Source organism: Salmo salar, chromosome ssa12 (genome assembly GCF_905237065.1).
Source record: "Salmo salar chromosome ssa12, Ssal_v3.1, whole genome shotgun sequence".
Lineage (NCBI taxonomy): Eukaryota > Metazoa > Chordata > Actinopteri > Salmoniformes > Salmonidae > Salmo > Salmo salar.
The window spans coordinates 64,969,576-64,993,819 of NC_059453.1; the positions used below are offsets into that span (position 1 = coordinate 64,969,576).

At 42.4% G+C, this 24,244-nt stretch overlaps 1 protein-coding gene across 4 annotated transcripts in view; it reads left to right on the forward strand.

The window, feature by feature from the left end:
- Nucleotides 1-9,184: 9,184 nt before the first annotated feature.
- Nucleotides 9,185-24,244, forward strand: part of gnai2 (guanine nucleotide binding protein (G protein), alpha inhibiting activity polypeptide 2) — a 108,020-nt gene continuing 92,960 nt past the window's right edge. Inside the window, exons 1-2 of one of the 4 annotated variants that reach the window (XM_014132737.2) lie at nucleotides 9,185-9,369; nucleotides 9,891-10,034. In XM_014132737.2, coding sequence (XP_013988212.1) covers nucleotides 9,917-10,034 — 118 coding nt within the window. In that variant the 5' untranslated portion in view covers nucleotides 9,185-9,369; nucleotides 9,891-9,916. Of the gene's footprint in view, nucleotides 10,035-11,867; nucleotides 11,887-24,244 lie in introns of those variants that run through there. The other 3 variants (XM_045690444.1, NM_001142715.1, XM_045690445.1) reach the window with 3 other exon arrangements.

The following is a 24,244-nucleotide window of genomic DNA, read 5'->3' on the forward strand; positions in this document are numbered from 1 at the left end:
GCAATTCGACCATGAATATCTGATTCATGCAGTCTCCTCTGAATAGTTGATGTTGAGATGTGTCTGTTACTTGATCTCTGTGAAGCATTTATTTGGGCTGCAATCTGAGGTGCAGTTAATTCTAATGAACTTATCCGCTGCAGCAGAGGTAACTCTGGGTCTTCCTTTCCTGTGGTGGTCCTCATGAGAGCCCGTTTCATCATTGCACTTGTTGGTTTTTGCGACTGCACTTGAAGAAACTTTCAAAGTTCTTGACATTTTTGGAATTGACTGAGCTTCATGTCTTAAAGTAATGATGGACTGTAGTTTCTCTTTGCTTTTTTGAGCTGTTCTTGCCATAATATGGACTTGGTCTTTTACCAAATAGGGCTATCTTCTGTACAGCACCCCTACCTTGTCACAACACAACTGATTGGCTCAAACGCATTAAGAAGGAAAGAAATTCCACAAATTAACTTTTAACAAGGCGCACCTGTTAATTGACATGCATTCCAGGTGACTACCTCATGAAGCTGGTTGAGAGAATGCCAAGAGTGTGAAAAGCTGTCATCAAGGCAAAGGGTGGCTACTTTGAAGAATCTCAGATCTATAATATATTTGTTTAACACTTTTTTGTTTACTACATGATTCCATATGTGCTATTTCATAGTTTTGATGTCTTCACTATTTTTCTACAATGTAGAAAATAGTAAAAATAAAGAAAAATCCTGGAATGAGTAGGTGTGTCCAAACTTTTGACTGGTACTGTATATATAGAGATATATATATATATTTTTTTTCATCATTTTTATTTGATAAATAAAGATTGGGTATGGACTTTCCAGTCGATCCTCAGCAACAGTATCAAGGCTAGCATTTCACATTAGTGTGTCTCTTCGATATGTGCACTGAACTATATCAGAATAGCTTTTTCATGATTCGAGGAGCAGCTCTGATGTCTAAAATGTAAGGAAAGCCTGGCTATGAGCTGCCTCCTCAGCCTGGCTATGAGCTTCCTCCTCAGCCTGGCTATGAGCTGCCTCCTCAGCCTGTCTATGAGTTGCCTCCTCAGCCTGGCTATGAGCTGCCTCCTCAGCCTGGCTATGAGCTGCCTCCTCAGCCTGGCTATGAGCTGCCTCCTCAGCCTGGCTATGAGCTGCCTCCTCACCCTGGCTATGAGCTTCCTCCTCAGCCTGGCTATGAGCTGCCTCCTCAATATGAGAGTCTGTTATCGAGGTGTTGGAGGTGGAGGGTACTGTTAACCTCATCCTGGATCAGTGGGGCTGTATATCTCTGCATCGTCATGTTTTGATATTGAGAGGGCTCACTGATCTAGGACCAGTGTTCTAAGTGGCAGAGGAGGCTCTCTACCCAGGTTTGTTGTTGTGTTGTTTCTGAACATTTACTAAAAGTAATCAGAGATAAACAAAAAAAATATTTTAAAAACTCACAGGGTCAATTCATTACGTGGAGAATCAAGGATGGCATGTGTAAATATTATTATTTCCAGGACAAGCCCGTTTTTGAGCTTGGTCCCTAACTAAAGTTTAATCTAGTGACATGGTGCCATGATGAGAACACAATGTGGTGTCAATGTCTCTCTAACACCCCTGCAAAGTAGGTGGTTAGTTATAGCACTGTCAGCTGATAAGCACAACTTCTTCCGATAGCCAATTAATCAATTGACATGCAAACAATTTATTTGTAAGATACTCATACATTTTATAGATATGATTTTAATGGACTACCCTTTGTAATAACAATCTATGAAAATGTGTCTAAATCCTAAGTAAGTTATATAATCCTGTGTATGTTACATTACAAAAATATATGTATTTACGGTCTAACATGGTACAAGGATGTTTCCTCCAACTACTTGAAGCTCTTTCTCTCCTGTTCTGTGTCTGCATAGTGCTCAGCAGTCCTGCAATGATTTAAGTGTGAACATGGTGTGTGAACATGGTGTATGTCAGTTCATCTGCTTCAATATGGAAAGAACACAACTGTGTACAGTGGATGTACTGTGGGGATTGTAAGTGTGTCCATGTTGTTGAAATGAAGCATGGATGTGTTGTATTTGAATTGTGGTACTTATACACTATATTGTATTGTGAAACGATCAAGGGATTCATTAACCATACGTGCAACTGAAGTGTTGATCTCTTATCATTATGCAGTATTTAATGAGCATGTAAGATTTAAAAGCCTGACTGAACCTTTCATAATTTCAGACTAGAGTGTTGTCAGGTATGAGTGGCATATTATTTCTGGTCAGTTTTCTAAACATCCCTGTCTGCCAACTCCTTGTGTTGAGCAGGTTTGATAGATTAGGTGAAATGTCCCTTGTCTCTCTCTGTTGTTTTGCTTGTGATGAAGTTGCAGATTCAACATTACATACAGTGAGTGCTGTAATATTGTACACGAGTATTGTATCATTGTTCTGTCAAACCTAGTTGTGAGGGCAAAAAAAGTACTCTCTCAATCAATCATTGATCAACTCTTCCTCAGAGAATGGTGACCAGTCTGCATGTTCCAGTATGTAGAGAGACTTGTCAGTATCAGCCAGCTCAGCTCTATTCTCTCTGTGTATTACTCATTTATGTCATAGCTTAACAGATGATTCTGTTTCCATTTAGATAAAGATCAATGTTTAAAGTCAGATATTTTAACAACATGTTTGTGTTATTCTGATGCCATATACAACTGTTACCGGTATGTTATTCTGGGGCGGCAGGTAGCCTAGTGGTTAGAACGTTGGACTAGTAACCGAAAGGTTGCGAGATCGAATCCCAGAGCTGACAAGGTAAAAATCTGTCGTTCTGCCCCTGAACAAGGCAGTTAACCCACTGTTCCTAGGCTGTCATTGAAAATAAGAATTTGTTCTTAACTGACTTGCCTAGTTAAATAAAATAACAAAATTCTCTGTGACATACAGTATCAGCCCTTAAAAATATAATTTATTAGCACCAGACATTGTAAAAGTGGCTGATATGATTCCTTGACTAGTCTGGTAACTTGCTCTCATTTCCTTGTGTGATTTAATGAAATTGGTATATGAGTTTATAACAACTTTAATGAAATATTGACTTCGGCCAGCATTTATAAATAATGTATATAAATGTAAACCCTTTTCATTCAATATGCATATCTAGTTTGCATAATGTAAATAGCAGGTACAGTTTTAGTTTGATAATTAAAAAGATACATGTAATAATTTTTGAAGTGCTTTTAAACCTATTTGCCCATCATTTTATGTCTTTATTTTCTTGTATATCAATATATTTGAATACATTGATGGCAGTAATTGTACTGTAAACAATGTTGCAATAAAAATAATAAAATAACATTATACTTTTGGATTTTTCATCATCATGATTTTGGAACTACTAAATATGTCCTATTGCACCAAATATGTCCCTTTCGATGGCACTATGTACTAAATAAACCTAGAATAAACATGTTGCTTCATACTGTGCATGAAAATAATTTAATAGTTGATGTTCATCAAACAGACACACAAATCACACACATTCTGTCCCATCGCCTCTATTTTAAGCAGTGCTGTTTACTGCTCCCGGGCAGATTGCTCACTGAAGTATGATGATGATGCGTTTATGTTCATGTGAAAACGCACGCTGGCCTTAACTGACACCGTATAGTTGCCAATGGTGACAATGAATCACTAGGTTTCAACAGATCACTAACTTGTCAAAACCCCTCCATCAATCAACAAACAGTTATTTTATACTTCAATATTGGAACAGAATATTGGAACAGTGTATTGGGGTTGAGAAGCTATACGAATTCATGGTTTTGAAAACAAGATTAGTCTATCCAGGCTGTGTCACATTCGGCCGTGATTGGGAGTCCCATACGGCAGGTCACAATTGGCCCAGTGTCGTCCGGGTTTGGCCGGGGTAAGCCGTCATTGTAAATAAGAATTTGTTCTTAACTGACTTGCATAGTTAAATAAAGGTTCAATAAATATATATATATATATTATAGCCTCAATTTATTTTTTGGCATGCACTGTAATACATTTTGTTCCATTCAGATGGCATTTTTCAAAGAGAGTCTCATTTTGAACTACACTTTTTGTTTTAAGATTGGCTTGGCAGGGAAACAATTAAAGTACATTTCGACAAAGCAAAAAATAGCTCTGTTGTAATGATCCATCATCAGACAGTGAAAGATCATTCTGCCCAAGATGTGGACACATTCGATACAAGTGTGTTTATTTTATACTGTCTAATATGAATAAGTTCATTTCATTACTCCTCCAGCAATTTTCAATACCGAAATGTAATTAACTTTGAAAAGGGGCCTTGGGGATTAATGAGTGTAGGCTGCTGTGCTTAAGCTGAAGTGGCATGTCTTCTGTGCTGACAACAAGCTAACACAGCTACTCTGCTCAGGAGAGCTCATCAACTGGCATATTTTTCAGTCAAATATGGTTCACTCACATTCAGATACTGTCCCTGCCATATCAGTTGGCTGTGAGGAAATGGAGTCGCCTGACCAGTAGACATACTACCACGTAGAGTATACAGCCTAATTGATCTGATCTTAATAGCTGACATTCAGTGTCTTGAGGTTTTGAGCTCTGATTCAATGATTAAGATAAATAATGCATCCTGAGTCAATTAATGAAAAGGGTTAGTATCTGGAATGTATGTTTTCATTCTGATCATACAGACTTGTGTGCACACCCAAGACCACAAGGGGACACCCAAGAGCCATAAGTGAGATGCTTACAAACTATGCATACCGTAAAACTTCAATTAAATGTAGTCGTCTGTCCCTTTTAATAGCCAGCCATCGGCACATATTTCAGCAAATAAACGGCTGTTTCAAATAAACATCAGGTCTAAATAAATTGTTTACGAGTGAACTTCAGTGAGTACCGTACAGATGACCCAAAAGAAGATTGCGGAGAGCAACATCATTGCCATGGATGAGACAGCTGTGTGGTTTGGCATGGTCAGCTCAACCTGGTGGTGATACAAGGTGCAACATGTGAGAGAATGGACTTGATCATGTTTATACTGGTCACAGTAAACAGTGTGGTAGTCTTTTCAACATTTTATTGAGCAGAAGCTGTGTGCATTAAGGAAATAGCCACCTGGCTCAAATAGAAGCCTGTATAAGCGGCGGTTGCGTTCAGTGATTGAAGCAAATAAACACCCGGCTACTAAATGAAGTTTTATGGCACTGAATTTAGAGCTTTGACTAAACAAATACAGTGGAGTCATTTATTCTGTATCTATTTACAACTGTTAAACAATCAGAGCAATGCTGACAGGTCTCTTAAGATGATGAGTTAGTCTTGTAACAAGCTGAAAATAAATACAAGTAAAAACTCTACTAAAAAACTACATAGAACTAACAATGTTCATCTAGTTGTAAAGCCTTGAATCACTAGTTTTATTTAATTTCCCCTACAACAATGAATTATGTTTTCAAGACGAAATAGATGAGTCCTGTAAGCAATTTTCACTCTAATGAAATTGGCCTTATCCTATTCATTGCAATGAGAAAAATGTCATCGGCAATAACGGATTTTTGCTAAATGAAATTAGATAACTCAAACTTAGAGTTAATGAGATATCAAATGAAGATGCTCTCAGTCATGTATTAAATGTTTTGATTTACAGTACCAGTCAAAAGTTTGGACACACCTATTCATTCAAGGGTTTTTCTTTATTTTTACAATTTTCTACATTGTAGAATAATAGTAAAGACATCAAAACTATGAGATAACACATGGGGAATCATGTAGTAACCAAAAAAGTGTTGAACAAATCAAAATATATTTTAGATTTTAGATTCTTCAAAGAATCTACCCTTTGCCTTGGTGACAGCTTTGGTAACTCTTGGCATTCTGTCAACCAGCTTCATGAGGACTTTCTGACTGGCCGTCCCCAGGCGGTGAAGGTAGGAAACAACATCTCCACTTTGCTGACCCTCAACCCTACCCCACAATGGTGCGTGCTCAGCCCCCCCATACTCCCTGTTCACCCATGACTGCGTAGCCATGTCCGCCTCCAAGTCAATCATCAAGTGTGCAGACGAAACAACAGTAGTGGGCTTGATTACCAACAATGATGAGACAGCCGACAGGGAGGAGGTGAGGGCACTCGGAATGTGGTGTCAGAAAAACAACCTCTCACTCAACGTCAGCAAAACAAAGGAGATGATCGTGGACTTCAGGAAACAGCAGAGGGAGCACCCCCCTATCCACATCGAAGGGACAGCAGTGGAGAAGGTGTAAAGTTTTAAGTTCCTCGGCGTACACATCACGGATAAACTGAAATGGTCCACTCACACAGACAGTGTGGTGAAGAAGGCGGAACAGCGCCTATTCAACCTCAGGAGGCTGAAGAAATTTGGCTTGTCACCGAAACCCTGACAAACCTTTACCGATGCACAATCTAGAGCACCCTGCCGGGCTGCATCACAGCCTGGTATGGCAACTGCAACGCCCTCAACCGCAAGGTTCTCCAGAGGGTGGTGCGGTCTACACAACGCATCACCGGGGGCAAACTACCTGCCCTCCATGACACCTACAGCACCCGATGTCACAGGAAGGCCAACAAGATCATCAAGGACATCAACCACCCGAGCCACTGCCTGTTCACACCACTACCATCCAGAAGGCGAGGTCAGTACAGGTGCATCAAAGCTGGGACCGAGAGACTGAAAAAAAGCTTCTATCTCAAGGCCATCAGACTGCTAAACAGCAATCACTAACTCAGAGAGGCTGCTGCCCACATTGAAACCCAGTCACTGGCCACTTTAATAAATTGATAGTCACTTTATACAATGCACTCTAAATAATGTCACTTTAATAATGTTTACATATCTTACATTACTCATTTCTCCTTCTCCCAAATCCAGTCAGCTGATGTTCTGAAAGAGCTGCAAAATCTGGACCCCTACAATCTGGACCCCTAGACAATCTGGACCCTTTCTTTCTAAAATTATCTGCCGAAATTGTTGCAACCCCTATTACTAGCCTGTTCAACCTCTCTTTCGTGTCGTCTGAGATTCCCAAAGATTGGAAAGCACCTGCGGTCATCCCCCTCTTCAAAGGGGGGACACTCTTGACCCAAACTGCTACAGACCTATAACTATCCTTCCCTGCCTTTCTAAGGTCTTCAAAAGCCAAGTCAACAAACAGATTACCGACCATTTCAAATCCCACTGCACCTTCTCCGCTATGCAATCTGGTTTCAGAGCTGGTCATGGGTGTACCTCAGCCACGCTCAAGGTCCTAAACGATATCTTAACCGCCATCGATAAGAAACAATACTGTGCAGCCGTATTCATTGACCTGACCAAGGCTTTCGACTCTGTCAATCACCACATCCTCATCGGCAGACTCATTAGCCTTGGTTTCTCAAATGATTGCCTCGCCTGGTTCACCAACTACTTCTCTGATAGAGTTCAGTGTGTCAAATCGGAGGGCCTATTGTCCGGACCTCTGGCAGTCTCTATGGGGGTGCCACAGGGTTCAATTCTTGGGCCGACTCTCTTCTCTGTATACATCAATGATGTCGCTCTTGCTGCTGGTGAGTCTCTGATCCACCTCTACGCAGACGACACCATTCTGTATACTTCTGGCCCTTCTTTGGACACTGTGTTAACAACCCTCCAGACGAGCTTCGATGCCATACAACTCTCCTTCCGTGGCCTCCAACTGCTCTTAAATACAAGTAAAACTAAATGCATGCTCTTCAACTGATCGCTGCCTGCACCTGCCCGCCCGTCCAGCATCACTACTCTGGACGGTTCTGACTTAGAATTTGTGGACAACTACAAATACCTAGGTGTCTGGTTAGACTGTAAACTCTCCTTCCAGACTCACATCAAACATCTCCAATCCAAAGTTAAATCTAGAATTGGCTTCCTATTTCGCAACAAAGCATCCTTCACTTATGCTGCCAAACATACCCTTGTAAAACTGACCATCCTACCGATCCTCGACTTCGGCGATGTCATTTACAAAATAGCCTCCAATACCCTACTCAATAAATTGGATGCAGTCTATCAGAGTGCCATCCGTTTTGTCACCAAAGCTCCATATACTACCCACCACTGCGACCTGTACGCTCTCGTTGGCTGGCCCTTGCTTCATACTCTTCGCCAAACCCACTGGCTCCAGGTCATCTACAAGACCCTGCTAGGTAAAGTCCCCCCTTATCTCAGCTCGCTGGTCACCATAGCAGTACCCACCTGTAGCACGCGCTCCAGCAGGTATATCTCTCTGGTCACCCCTGAAGCCAATTCCTCCTTCGGCCGCCTCTCCTTCCAGTTCTCTGCTGCCAATGATTGGAACAAACTACAAAAATCTCTAAAACTGGAAACACTTATCTCCCTCACTAGCTTTAAGCACCAGCTGTCAGAGCAGCTCACAGATTACTGCACCTGTACATAGCACATCTATAATTTAGCCCAAACAACTACCTCTTCCCCTACTGTATTTATTTATTTATTTAGCTCCTTTGCACCCCATTATTTCTATTTCTTCTTTGCACTTTCTTCCACTGCAAATCTACCATTCCAGTGTTTTACTTGCTATATTGTATTTACTTTGCCACCATGGCCTTTTTTTGCCTTTACCTCCCTTATTTCACCTCATTTCCTCACATTGTATATAGACTTTTTTTCTACTGTATTATTGACTGTATGTTTCTTTTACTCCATGTGTAACTCTGTGTTGTTGTATGTGTCGAACTGCTTTTCTTTATCTTGGCCAGGTCGCAATTATAAATGAGAACTTGTTCTCAACTTGCCTACCTGGTTAAATAAAGGTGAAATAAAATAAAAAATAAAATATCACATGTAAATACTGTATTTTATACCATCTATTGCACCTTGCCTATGCCGCTCAGCCATTGCTCGTCCATATACTTACATGTACATATTTTCATTCACCCCTTTAGATTTGTGTGTATTAGGTAGTTATTGGGGAATTGTTAGATTACTTGTTAGATATTACTGCACTGTCGGAACTACAAGCACAAGCATTTCGCTACACTCGCATTAACATCTGCTAACCATGTGTATGTGACAAATAAAATGTGATTTGATTTGAACGGAGGAGTGAGACTACAATTTCAAGGAAACACTACATTGTCCATGAAGCAAAGTAGGTGGGCGTTTTTCACAATGGGCTGGCACTGCTAAATTGGGAGCATAGGGGATTGGGAGGTGACAGAACTGTCTTCGTTTTGTCGGCCAGACTGAGGAACTTCACGCGGTTACGGGTGTGGCTGTATACGTGATAAATCTTTACGAAGAGAAGAATGCATAACGGTACTCACACACTGAACGACTAAATTAAACACAGAGGAAGAAGAGAAAAATAGAATAGCTTCTTCACAGTGGGTATGTGAATTTCGGTTACATTGCAAGTTGGCAACGGAATCCATCTGCTCTGCCGTCTTCACAGCTGGAATACTTTTTGCTGAAGTTCCGTGGGCCCATTTCCTTGAGTTGTAACCTGCGAGGCTGATCTTGAAAAGTGAACTTGGCTGATTTTATTGACGCGCCTCAAAAGAAATTGTTGTTGCTCAAATAGTGTCCGCGTAATGACAGACAAATTACTTTTCCGTGTTGGCTTGGATGGCATGTCACTGGGTTTGAAAAAATAGGCGTCAAATCTGGCTTTGGAATATTAAAAACGAGTGAACATCTGGAATAGAACTGAATTGGGACGAAATCGAATAAAGTATTTGTTTGCTGGTTTGTGGGCGAATCAAACTTATATCCCAGTCGTTTTTCTCAAAGGGGAAGTTTAATTTCTCAACCTCACAACACTGTTCTGGGAACGCTTTTTTTTAAACGCTCCCAGGCATACAGCCCTAAATAGGCAACATTTTTTGTGTGTGATATTGTCCGAAAAACAGCAGTCCTGAAGCGTGCACTTGGAACCATGGGGTGCACAGTGAGTCAGGAAGATAAAGCTGCACAAGAGCGGTCCAAAATGATTGACAAAAACCTTCGAGAAGATGGGGAGAAGGCGGCGAGAGAAGTGAAACTGCTCCTGTTGGGTATGTACCGTCAAGCACTCCATTCTAATGTCTGAATCCAATCGATGTAGAATCGCATGAACACTTGCTCATTGTATGCACTTACTGTGTTGTGAGCTGGCGATATTTTAATTGAATTGTAATTTTGCGACGTAACGGGCGTTGATTAGTCTCGAAAACCCAACCATAAGCCTCACAGTTTGACTGTTGCCCAGGGTCGGGTTTTCGAGACTAGGCATCATGATGCACAGAGGACATTTTCGTGGTAAAGCTTTGAGGTACGGAGTGTGCGCCGAGGACTAGGCCATGTATCCTGCGACGCAACCGAATCTCTCTCTCATTAACCATTTTGATGTACAGCTAGTTACATAGCCGAGTTTTTGTCTAATTTCATAGAAGGTTCTCTAGCCCCCAGTGCACATCTGGAACAGAGTAGGCTAGTCAGAACCAGTAAACATAAATCCGAGCCCGCGCTCCTGCTTCTGTCATACATTAGGGGAATGCCTCACCGCCAGAATTTTATAAACTCTTCAAGTATTCAAAATAGAAAAGTTGTGCGTTGACAGCAAGTTATGTCAAGGTTTTATTACAGTCAAGTAGCAGACCGTAAAAACTATCATATCCTAACAAAAAATGACACCAACAATCTAGTGGTTTCTAAATGATACCAGCATAATGTCGCCTTTAGGCCCAGGCCTGAAAGTTATCAATCACTTAACAGTCTACAACCTAAGGTCTGAACATGTCAAGTATAGTGAAATACTTACCCAACAGTGCAGTATTCAATATCAAAATACATTAACTCTTTTTTTTAAATTTTTTTTTTTTTTAAAGTAAATACAATTCAAAACTGAAATGTGAGCTACAGGGTCAGTGCCAGTACCACATTTACAATGTGCAGGGATACTGCAGTATTTGAGTTAAAGTATGTAAATGTAGGCAGGGATTAGGAGAAATTGAATGGTAGCAGGATAAATAATATTGTAAGCTAAGGGAATATTCCTGATTTGCTTTCATTGCTCTTCAGCTGTGCCTATTAATGATAACCACCTCATGGATGTAATGGGTTCTTCAGACCTCTCCAAGCAATGGCAGATCATTCACCGCATGTGTCAATGCAGGTCCTAATCGATAATGATTAACCGCAAGCAATAGACTCTGGCTTACAGTATTGCACTCTGTGAAGTGCTCACTATGTTAGAGAATTGAACAATTACAAATATCTTTGGTTGGCTACATTTTGCTCTGTACTCTGGATTTGTTCATTTTGCCCCTCTAACTCATAACACCCCTACTTGTTGCAATCAACGTAAACCTCAAGGTTGCGTCAAAGCCGATTTGATAGTGACTTTGGTTAGTCAGGTTCTTCGGTAATACCAGCGTGTACAAAAACAAGCTGTGGCCACTTTAGGGCACTGTAATAAAGTTTTTAATTAATGCGGTGTAAGTGGGTGTGTTCGCACTGTCAAATGAACTTGACCTCCTTTATCCCCTTCTCAGAGGACTGGTCTGAGTGTGACGGAGTAGGGACTGTCATGACAGACAGTCATTTGGATCCTCTGAGTCTAGTGCCATGACTTCTCTGGCAGGTTTTTTGACTGAGGTCATATCATAGCCACCCTCTTAACCCCCCCCCCCCCCATGCTGAACAGTGACAGTGAAGTCTTGCTTCATGTGCACTTTGCTCCCATTCTCTGTATTGTTTTGACAGAAACACAGTGCTCCTGTTAGGAATATGTTGGAGCCCAAACAGCCAGCCAAAGCATGTGCTTGAGCCAAAACCAAAAACTCTGTTAATGTCCTGACGAATGGTGATCGGCGTGAGCGTCAGAATATAAGCTTATGACTCTAAATGCTTCCTGAGAACTCAAAGGTGAGGTAAGGGAATCCTGGCATTAACTTGAAAATAATGACGTTACAATGATTTTAGAGCTTTTTAATGGAAATTCCAAAGCCGAAAAGGGTAAATGTTCAATTGCCAAAACATTTACAATATTCCATTGTCTCTGATAAGGTCCACATTGGGTAGACAACAATAGAAAAATAGGTGATTATAAATAAAATATTTCAGTTGTGTATATTACCTAGTTTTTATTTGATTACTTTATTTTTCATTCCTTAAAGTAATCATCTCATATACGGTTGAAGTCGGAAGTTTACATACACCTTAACCAAATACATTTAAACTCAGTTTTTTACAATTCCTGAAATTTAATCCTAGTAAAAATCCCTGTCTTAGGTCAGTTAGGATCACCACTTTATTTTAAGAATATGAAATGTCAGAATAATACGAGAGAATTATTTCATTCAGCTTTTATTTCTTTCATCACATCCCCAGTGGGTCAGAAGTTTACATACACTCAATTAGTATTTGATAGCATTGCCTTTTAAGTTGTTTAACTTGGGTCAAACGTTTCGGGTAGCCATCCACAAGCTTCCCACAATAAGTTGGGTGAATTTTGGCCCATTCCTCCTGACAGAGCTGGTGTAACTGAGTCAGGTTTGTAGGCGTCCTTGCTCGCACACGCTTTTTCAGTTCTGCCCACAAATTGTCTATAGGATTGATGTCAGGGCTTTGTGATGGGCACTCCAATACCTTGACTTTGTTGTCCTTAAGCCATTTTGCCACAACTTTAGGAATATGCTTGGGGTAATTGTCTATTTGGAAGACACATTTGCGACCAAGCTTTAACTTGCTGACTGATGTCTTGATGTTGCTTCAATATATCCACATCATTTTCCCTCCTTGTGATGCCATCTATTTTGTGAAGTGCACCAGTCCCTCCTGCAGCAAAACACCCCCACAACATGATGCTGCCACCCCCGTGCTTCACGGTTGGGATGGTGTTCTTCGGCTTGCAAGCCTCCCCCTTTTTTTCTCCAAACATAACAATGGTCATTATGGCCAAACAGTTCTATTTTTGTTTCATCAGACCAGAGGACATTTCTCCAAAAAGTACGATCTTTGTACCCGTGTGCAGTTGCAAACCGTAATCTGTTTTTTTTGGGGGGGGGGATTTGGAGCAGTGGCTTCTTCCTTGCTGAGCGGCCTTTCAGGTTATGTCAATATAGGACTCGTTTTACTGTGGATATAGATACTTTGGTACCTGTTTCCTCCAACATCTTCACAGGGTCCTTTGCTGCTGTTCTGGGATTGATTTGCACTTTTTGCACAAAAGTACGTTAATCTCTAGGAGACAGAACGCATCTCCTTCCTGAGCGGTATGGCAGCTGCGTGGTCCCATGGTGTTTATACTTGCGTACTATTGGTTGTACAGATGAACGTGGTAACTTCAGGTGTTTGGAAATTGCTCCCAAGGATGAACCAGACTTGTGGAGGTCTACAATTTTTTTCCTGAGGTCTTGGCTGATTTCTTTTGATTTTCCCATGATGTCAAGCAAAGAGGCACTGAGTTTGAAAGTAGGCCTTGAAATACATCCACAGGTACACCTCCAATTGACTCAACTCATGTCAATTAGCCTATCAGAAGCTTCTAAAGCTATGACATTTACTATTTCCTGAGGACATTGCATTTTTGGATTAAATGCTACATTGCCCCTACAAAGCGTTATCACATTGAATCCCGGCCTTGGACTCTATTCGATCAGGTCCAGTGACTCAAATTTGGGATTAAGTCAGATATAGCATTCTTCCTCTACAGCTAGACTGCATGTTTGAATTAACATTCAGACTAGTTTCTGTTTTACACTGTAAACATTGCCTTTGTTAAAAGTATTAACCAGGGGTTGAAGGTAAATTCTGATTGAGCCGACATATGCAGCGTTTTCCGTGAATGCTATCTATGCGAAAGCGGGAACTTTGACTTTAAAAGGTGCATTGCCGAATTGAATTGAATCTCAGCCCTAAAATAAATACGGCTGCATTGTCTTTATTCAAGGTGTATCACTGGAGGCGCTTGCAGGATAAAGTGTGTTGGATCAGTTTTTGACAGGTTACAATCACACATTCCCTCCTTGGCTTGAAGTTGTAAACTAAAGTCAGTGTGCATCCATCAGTGTGACATCCTCTTAGAAGTGCAACATCTCACCTCTTCCTAGAAGCCCTTTTAGGTCCCTCATTTGGTGCTGTGGTAACCTGCAGAACAGCTGAGAAAATCCTTACTACTATATCCTGTTGGCTTGAAGACGCCAGGGAGAAACCTCCTCCTGCCTGTTTGTCCGTGATGAGTGTCTTCTGAACTATTTCCCCCCACCACCCCTCACCAGATGCTATTTTTGGACCTGTGGCAGGTAGAAGGCAATGATGGATCTCTTTTGGGGCCGAACCAGGAGTTGGGGCCGAACCAGGAGTTGGGGCCGAACCAGGAGTTGGGGCCGAACCAGGAGTTGGGGCCGAACCAGGAGTTGGGGCCGAACCAGGAGTTGGGGCCGAACCAGGAGTTGGGGCCGAACCAGGAGTTGGGGAATGCTAAAAGGACATCTACTACGTTATTAAGAACCTCAGCTTTGACATGGGGGTTTGTAGCTAGAGTAATATATTGAGTTTATCACTCAAAGGTTCCGGTGTTCATTAACAGGAAGCACACGTTCAATGACTTCCCTTCAGATTTTGGGCTTTGATTGACATTTAATCTCCTACCCCCAGCAACTTGAGCATCTGTGAATTCCGTCACTATTTATTTTTTATGTTCTTCGATTATTAGTATTTTTTTTTTTGTTATTGACATTTTTTTAACCTCCCATTTTCAGTTAAGCTGGGATGGAAATTTCCCTTGGCAGCTTCTTCCTCTCCTTTAAACTGTGTGTGAGAGCGGCAGCTTGGTTTGTGTGAACATGTCTGAACAGTTCACAGGCTTTGCTTAAGACACACACACACGCTTTTTCTCTCTCACGCTCTGTCTGTGTGTGTGTGTGTGTATATTGATTGTGTGTATATGAGACACATTGCTTATAGGCATGCCTTGCATTTATGTAAATACAGACATGCTTTCATGGCCACATGATATGTGGGCAAGGCAATGTAAGTGCTGTTATGTCTAAGCAAGGTTATTTGATGCACAATAATGATTTAAAAATGTGTTTCTGTGAAAGATGCAGGTCTGAAAGTGTGCACTGTGTACATCCACGTTCCTCCCCTGCTCTCTGCTTGACAGGAATGAGGTGATTAAAGGAAGCAAGGCGAAAACAAAGGACGGTTTCTTCACAGGACATGACTAGATGTTTTTTATTTTTTATTGCACTATGGATGAGGAATGCTGATCACGGTCTCGGGGGAAGAAACCTTGTCTATTTTAAGTTGGGAGAAAACAACTGATATGGCAGCCCTGTTATTTATTTCCATTGGTAATTAAACTATGAGTGCTCTTTTATGACATGACATACAGCACATGTACATCATTGTGTTACAGGACACCATAAGGACTGAAATGTAACTAGCCCAGACTTTCTGTGCTTCCAGGCCAAATGTATCAGGCCTTCTGTTCTGTGTGAGTGCACTGTGGCGACACGACTCAATTTATGATGCAGCTCACTCACATTTTGAGAAGTTTTGATTGCAATAGAAAAGGAGAGCTTTCAGAGAAGCCTGTTTTTGCGTGTGAGAATGTGAGTTTGCGTCAGTGTTGAGGCATACTTTGACACACCACTGTTGCTGCTCTAGAGAGAGGGACTGCTGACGTAGGATCGCTTCAAGCAGCAATTACTTTTCTCTTCCTCACCAGCCTTGACTCTCCTGCCCACAGACAGGGCGATTAAACACAACGCCAAATCAGCATTCATTCCCTCTTCCTCTATTTTTTTTCTCTTTTTTTTCTTCAGCTTTCCACAACATCTGAGGCGGTCTGCCCTAGAGGATGGACCTGTCTTTTGTCCCCCTCATGGTGGTTCTCCCTGGATGTTGAGCTCAGGGCAACCTAGAGGAATCGCTCAAGCCTATTACTTTTAATACAGTTGCCTCCTCCCATATACATTGCCTCTGAGTGCAGAAATCAATGCTAGCTAACTGATTTACAGATTGAGCTGCCATTTTGAATGTAGGGAGATGAGCTGTCTGTGACCACCACCCAGGCACTCTCATATCTATCACTGGGGAAACACTACACCAGCCAAGTACCACGTTTGATGCACATACCTCTCCTTTTCTGGGAGTGCTTTTCTGCCCAGAACTCAACATCAATTGTGGCTGTGTGTGTGTTCCATCTCTCTGAGAATAAAGAAGAAAGCCGATGGCTGCAGGATAAGATGTTTGCTGAGCTAACTTGATTAGTAGAACAGCTTTGACACATCTAAGCAGGCAATATCCTCCTGTAGCTTCGTGGAGAACAAACGGCTGCCTTTTACTTCTCCAATTGCCTTGATTGAGTCTCTTCCAAACACTCTGTATTGATCACACTGGGAGGCTGTATTGACCTACCTGCTGGTGGTGAGCACCATCGTCAACTGGAGCGAGGCCCAGACTGAAACCTGAGAAACGGCCATGGTGTGATCTTAAGACCAGAGTGCCAGAGCCTCCGAGGCATGGCTGCCGTCCTCACTTTGAACATAAACCTGCAGACACCTATTGGCTATATGTGTGTGGTTAGATTGGTTCTTCCTGGAAAACGGTTGTTTGTCAGACCTGGCTGCTTTTCTAACAGTTTCCTCACCAATATAACAATTGAGGCTCAGTTGAGTTTTAGCTGAAGTATGTAGCCTACACGCTTTATTTAATTGAATGGATGAGGTTGTGGAGTTTCCAGTAGCAGCCCACTCCAGAGTGGTGTGGAAGTAAGACACCATTCCAGAACTGTTGGGCTCCCGAGTGGCGCAGCAGTCTAAGGCACTGCATCTCAGTGCTAAAGGCGTCACTACAGGCCCTGGTTTGATTCTAGGCAGTATCACAACTGGCCGTGATTGGGAGTCCCGTAGGGCGGCGCACAATTGGCCCAGCGTCGTTTGGGTTTTGCCGGAGTAGGCCATCGTTGTAAATAAGAATTTGTTCTTGAATTAATTGACTTGCCTGGTTAAATAAAATACAAACAAATGAAATATGTTGAGTGTAGATGTCATGCTATAATAGCTACATGAGACATGTTCTATAGCCACCTGTATGAGCCCTGCATAAACCAGGCTTAGTCCCCCTTATTACAGCTGGTAGCAGAGTTCTGTGGGCTGGAGGGTAATTACAGTACACTGATTACAGCTGGAGCAGTGTTTCTGTAAGGAACAGAGCCGGTTTGACCCTGTCTGCTGACATCAACAAACGTCCCTCTGTATGACTGCTGCTCCCAGCGACTCGGACATGACTGAGATCACACCCAGAGATGCCAATAAAGATCTAGTGAAATCAGTCTAGTCTAATGTTGTATTATTACTATTCACAACCGGGTGCTGAAATGACGACAAAGCTTTAGAGGAAGATATGTTCAGCAAGTGAGCTCCAGTGTATGTTTGAAGATGTGATTCTGTTTACAAGTTGGCCATTTCTGCAGCGTTCCATTTGTAGTGCCACCCAATTTGCAGTGAGACATGGTGGTTATGAGATCATCTGTGCCAAGGGGGAGGTAAACATCCTGTAATTACAGTGTGAGGATAAAGCCTGGTCCTGCAGACACTAGGTCTCCTGCACTGATAACTGGATAGATACTCTGCTGCTGAATCCTCTGCTCCCTCCACTCCTCCACCTTCCCTCTCTGCCTCAACATACACGGACAATATCTTCAATTCTCCCTGACTGTTTAATAAGAACACTAGAATATCATCCTGACGATTTCAGGGATGAGAAAAGGCCATTGGGGCCCATTGGGGCTTGCTGTTTTGTATCTGAACAAAAATATAAACGCAACATGTAAAGTGTTGGTCCAATGTTTCATGAGCTGAAATTAAAAAAAATCCCATAAATGTTCCATATGCACACACAGCTTATTTTTCTCATTTTGTGCGCACATTTGTCCCTGTTAGTGAGCATTTCTCCTTTGCCAAGATAATCCATCCACCTGACAGGTTTGGCATATCAAGAAGCTGATTAAAGAGGATGATCATTACACAGGTGCACCTTACATTGGGGACAATAAAAGCCCACTGTAAAATGTGCAGTTTAGTCACATAACGCAATGCCACAGATGTCTCAGGTTTTGAAGGAGCGTGCAATTGCCATGCTGACTGCAGGAATGTCCACCAGAGCTGTTGCCGGATAATTGACATTTCTCTACCATAAATTGCCTCCAATGTCGTTTTGGAGAATTTGGCAGTACGTCCATCTGACCTCACAACTGCAGACCACATGTAACCACGCCAGCCCAGGACCTCCATATCCAGCTTCACTTGCAGGATTGTTTAAAGGGGTTTGGGGGTGATGCTGAGGAGTATTTCTGTCTGTAATAAAGCCCCTTTTGTAGGAGAGAAACCCATTCTGATTGGCTGGGCCTGGCTCCCCAGTAGGTGCACCCCTACCTAGTCATGTGAAACCCATAGATTGGGCCTAATTGATTTCCTTCTGAACTGTAACTCAGTAAAATCTTTGAAATTGTTTCATATTGCATTTTTATATTTTTGTTAATTGTATGTAAAGATGTGTCATCAGTAGCTGTACTAAACACACCCCGACAGCCCTGTGCTCTAGTCTCCTGAGCTAGGCTCTGGTCTGGTCTGCTGAGCTAGGCTCTGGTCTGGTCACACTGTGGTGTGAGAGGCAGGGACAGGGCTCATTTGGCTGTGCCGTTTACCTCTAACGTCTCTGTGTGGGAGAGCAAAGTGGGCACTGCTGCATGTTAGCTAGTCTGCAGATGAGCCTGTACAGCAGTATAGGAACTGTTGACTCATTACAAAAGTTTTTTTTTTTTTTTTTTTGCTTGGCCCATAGGCAACAATCTACCAAAGGTCTACTTCGCTCCACTGTTCTGTCATGTGGCCCCAGGACAAGAGAAGCCTTTGTCTGTTCCAGATATAGCCCTGGCTTCCTTGCCTGCCACGATCCACTAGCATGACCCTTTCACTCTCTGGACCACTCTGAAATCGCAACAGATTTGCCAACGGCTACAAACCCCTATTGAATCCCGAGTCTACGACCTCTTAAAGGCGTCCTCATGCTTCCCAGCCGGAAGAGTTTGTGCATATATTATGACATTTTGTCATGTCTTGTTGTTGGTTTCGGGCACACAATGTTTTCTGGAGGCAAGCTGAAGTAGGTCGCCGAAGTCTACTCACCTTCCGTTGGTGATTGGTCGACAGTAGGGGCTATTCAATAAAGTCTGTCATTCAACGAGAGCCGACTCATTTTCATGAATGTTTAAAAAAATTAAATACAAATTATTGCGAAATACTGGACTGAACATCTTAGTTAGATGTAAAATTGTGTGACTAAGATCTCCACTGCAAAAACATCAAAATGAATAACAGATTTGTTTAATTGGGACTATTCTGTGGAAGTGTATACTGGCTACAGCCTCTTGAAATGCACAAACAGTACTATTGCTGCTTTTTCCCCCCCTAGTTTTCCGAAAGAAGGTCTTAAAGGACTATGCATGTAATCTCTCCTCTCTCGCCACACACAGCACCCCTCCGCTCCATTATATGACAACTCCCTCCATCCCTTCTCCTCTCCAAAAAATACACTATGATTAATGATAACTTGGCTATATACACAGGGTACCAGTGCAGGGGTATGAGGTAATGTAGGTAGATATGTACATAGAACTAGGAATAACGTGGCAGATAGTTAACAGTAGCAGCAGCGTATGTGACGAGTCAAAGGTTGGGGAAAAAGGATCAATGCAGATTGTCCGGGTAGCTATTTGGTTAACTATTTAACTAACTATTTTAACAGTCTTATGGCTCGGGGGTAGAGGCTGTTCAGGGTCCTGTTGGTTCCAGACTTGGTGTGCTGGTGCTGCTTGCTGTGTGGTAGCAGAGAGAACAGTCTATGACCTTGGTTGGCTGGAGTCTTTGAACATTTCGAGGGCCTTCTGTCTGACACCAACTAGAGGTCCTGGATGGCAGGGAGCTTAGCCACAGTGATGTACTGGGCCGTACGCCTACCCTCTGTAGCGCCTTGCGATCAGATGCCAAGCAGTTATGCAGCCAGTCAAGATGCTCTGTGGTGCAGCTGTAGAACGTTTGAGGATCTGCAGGACCATGCCACATTTTCTTCAGCCTCCTGAAGGGGACACGGCATTGTCTTCTGTCTTCACGACTGTGTTGGTGTTTGGACCATGATAGATTCTTAGTGATGTGGACCCCGAGGAACTTGACGCTCCCGCTCCACTGCAGCCCGTCAATTTGATGGTGTGCTCGGCTCTCCCCGTTTCCTGCAGTCCATGATCACCTCCTTTTGTTTTGCTGACGTTGAGGGTGAGGTTTTGTGTGTTAGCACCACAATGCCAGGTCTCCTACCTCCTCCCTATAGGCTGTCATATCGTCATTGATTTGGCCTGCCACCATCGTGCTGTCGGCAAACTTAATGATGGTGTTGGTGTCGTGCGTGGACATGTAGTCATGGGTGAACCGGGAGTACACAAGGGGACTAAGCACGCACCCCTGAGGGGCCTTCCTTGTTGAGGGTCAACGTGGCGAATGTGTCGTTGCCTAACCTTACCACCGGGGAAATTCCGTCCGGAATTCCAGGATCCAGTTTCAGAGGGACGTCATCAGTCTCAGGGACCTTAGCTTAGTGGTGAGCTTGGAGGGCACTATGGTGTTGAACACTGAGCTGTAGTCAATGAACAGCATTCTCACATAGGTGCTCCTTTTGTCCAAGTTGGAAAGGGAAGTGTTGAGTGCAATAGAGCATGCGCCATCTGTGGATCTGTTGTGGCTGTTTTTCATGGCTACAAATGTGAGTGCTACGGAGCGGTAATCATTTAAACAGGTTACATATGTGTTCTCGGGCACTGGGACTATGGTGGTCTGCTTGACACATGGGTCAGGGAGAGGTTGAAAATGTCAGTGAAGACACTTGGAGAGGGGATAGGATAAAAGGAGAGTGAAGATGACTGGAGAGGATAGAAGGGCAGAGGAGGCTGGATGAGGAGAATAGAGAAGGGCTATGACAGGAGGATAGTGTATCTGTGGTGAGGTGTCAGGGCTCCTGTGTATAGCGCCTGGGCCCGGGGTTGAGCTGTTTAATCAGCAGGGTGGCTTTGCCAAACCACAGCCCTCACTGCTGCCATTGTTCACGGCTCAGCCCTAATCTGATCTTCTCAAGTGTCGTCTTTCCCCCCTTCAATACAATAATTGAGACGTGTGTGTGTGTGTGTCAGAGAGAGCTAGAGGGAGGGGAAGTTAGTTTAAGTAGCCACCAGAGCAGAACAGCGACGCTCACTCTTAGACGATCTCAAATTATTTGAAGCATCTCTTGCTGTGTGTATTTCTGTTCTTTCCGCTCTGTCTTGGTGGGTACCAGCGAGATATGATGGACCTGTAAGAAACCGATCTCTAACAAAGGAAAGGAAGAGTGTAAGGTGGAGCTGGTAATGTACTGATAATCACTGTCCTAGTCCTGTTACTTTTCATTCCTCAACCCTCTCCCAGAGGGAGCATTTTAATATATCTGGTGGAAGAATTTAAGCCCCACACCTAACCTGAACCTTGATACAACTGAGCCATCTACAGTACACTACTGCTCTGAAGTCTTTTGATCAGCTATAACCCATGACTAGGGTCTAGTATGACTTGTTTTATAATGACTTTTCCTGATCAGGTATGTGTTATGGGGACAACTTTCTCAGTTCCTGCATTTAAAAAAACTACAGAGATCAGCTTTATTGCAGATTGTGGCTTCTATCAATGTAATTGTCTGCGTCATTTCCAATCCCCGTCCCATATTTTTGTTGGTAAATATATATTTTCCTTTATTTTCCCGTAACCCTATCATCCCTCCCCTAATTGGAGTAAACTAATGGACAACAGAACTTAGGCTTCTACTTCCAGGTTATACATACTATATACATTTTATGGGCATAGTATATTTTACTTTAGTTAAATAAAATAAAAAATATTTGTCCCACCCTTCAGCTCCCTTCAACCCCTCCCATCCATCTCTGAACACCATCCAGTTTCTATTAGCCATATATTTTTCAACTGTGATGTTTCACAAAAGTCCTGAACCTTTCTATTCTCATAGTTTATACATATTATAAATTAAAGAGATTGTTTTGCTAAGGGTATTATTAACATATAGATTCACAATGGTTGGAAAGATGGGAGAGGTATGTCCATAATAAAGAGCGCTTTTTTTTAACTTTACACTCCACAAAGCAAGTTCTGTGGACGCTAGTTTTATCTTACCTTGATTATTGTCCAGTCATATGGTCAAGTGCTGCAAAGAAAGACTTAATTAAGCTGCAGCTGTTCCAGGACAAAGTGGCTCGTCATTGTAATCATAGGGCTAATATTAATACTATTCATACCAGTCTCGCTTGGCTAAAGGTTGAGGAAAGACTGCGTCACTTGTTTTTATAAGAAACGTGTGTTGGAATTTCAAAATTGTTTGCATGGCACACACACACACACTTATCCCACCAGACATGCCACCAGGGGTCTTTTCACAGTCCCCAGGTCCAGAACAAATTCAAGGAAATGTACAGTATTATGCAGAGCCATGAGTGCATGAAATTACCTACCATCTTATATAGCGCAAGTGAACAGCAAACCTGGTTTCCAAAAACAAATTAAGCACCTCACGGCACAGCACCTCTCCCCCATGTGACCTACTTGTTGTGTGTACAGTACTGACATGCATGTGTTAGTAAGATGCGCGCACACACTACATGTTAATGTATTTAAAGTCTTTTGTCTAATGTATTTTTCTTTGTCTGGACCCCAGTAAGACTAGCTGTCACCATTGGCGTCGGTTAATGGGGATCCTAATAAATCAGTATTTTTTTATCGATTTGACTACGACTTTTCAAATCACCCAGCAGTCCTATTTGCAGAGTCAGTGGGAATAGCTTGGATATCTGCGGGAGGTATGCCTGGACTGCAGCAGGCCAGGGGGCCTAGGTGTTAATGTTGTGACAGCTGGTCCGTCAAGACCGTAATTGATAGGTCAATTTGTTTTGATAGTGCAGTCCTGTTGCAGGAGATCCTGTCTGGCAACTGGACCAATATGGACCAGTGGGAATGGGACCCGGATTAAATTAGCCACTCATCATACCTTTCCTTCCAGCTCATATTAACCAGAATAATCCTTTTATTTCTACTGGCTGGTATTCTATCCTTTAATGTAACCGACCTCATTTTCTTTGGTTTAGAAAACCATATAGGACATTGGCGCTGTTGGGCTCTTGTGCAAAACTCATACTCTATGTGCACCCCTGCCAAATGACCTAATCATTTTCAATATTCCCCTGATGCTCCAATAGGCTGCAAGAAATCAATTTGAGGGCACAAAATTAGACTTTGTTTGAAATTTAGACATGGGATTTTCGATGCGGAAATTATTTAATTAAAACTAATCACAGCTCCCCTCACACTAAGATCCTCCCTGGATAGTTAACAATTTTACGGTTGTAGAATTAACCGTGCAAAGATGGAGTAAATTCAGCCCCAAACTTGAGGTCTGCGTGGGACTGATTTCTTCATCCCGCTCTCTCTGGCTTTCTGGCCGACTCCCACCCGCTCCTGCAAGAACTTGTCCTGAACCCGACCGCAGTCCCGCAATGTTATTTTAGGTGTATGTGATGCAGCTCGCTTGCCAGCCATGGTCCCATAGGCAATATCAGAATGTGCAAAAATAACCTACAAAATTGGTTAGATTACCAGAGATTGTCATGTGGACCATTTTCTATTAGGCCCATGGCCCAGTAATACTGATAACCTATCAGCCAATAGGCTAGACATCATTTGAAGAGCTTGTTGTTGGAGAGAGCAGACACTTGCACTTTCTCTTGAGCTACATTTTGCATATAGGATATAGCCTACCTTTTAGGAGCAGGACGGTTTGCAGGCAGAGACAAATGGGTAATCAATATTTATTAAAAAGGTAAGTGCAAGGCTCTCTCACCTGCTCCTAAAAGGTGTACTTTTTTCATTTACAATGATCAAACATTTATATTGCACCTTGACTAACATTGGTTGAGCGCCCTCCACTTCTTTCCATGATCAATATTTATTTACAGACACTGTAGTAAACTATAGCCTAATATTTAAGTTAATTTATTGGAAAGAAATCTATGACGTGCATAGGCAGTCTACCATATTTCATTGAGACCACACATACCTATACCGAAGGTGTACTTGAACTCGCATGCCCAACTAGGTGAGGAACTTGAAGCAGCGAGTGCTGAGTGTGTGAA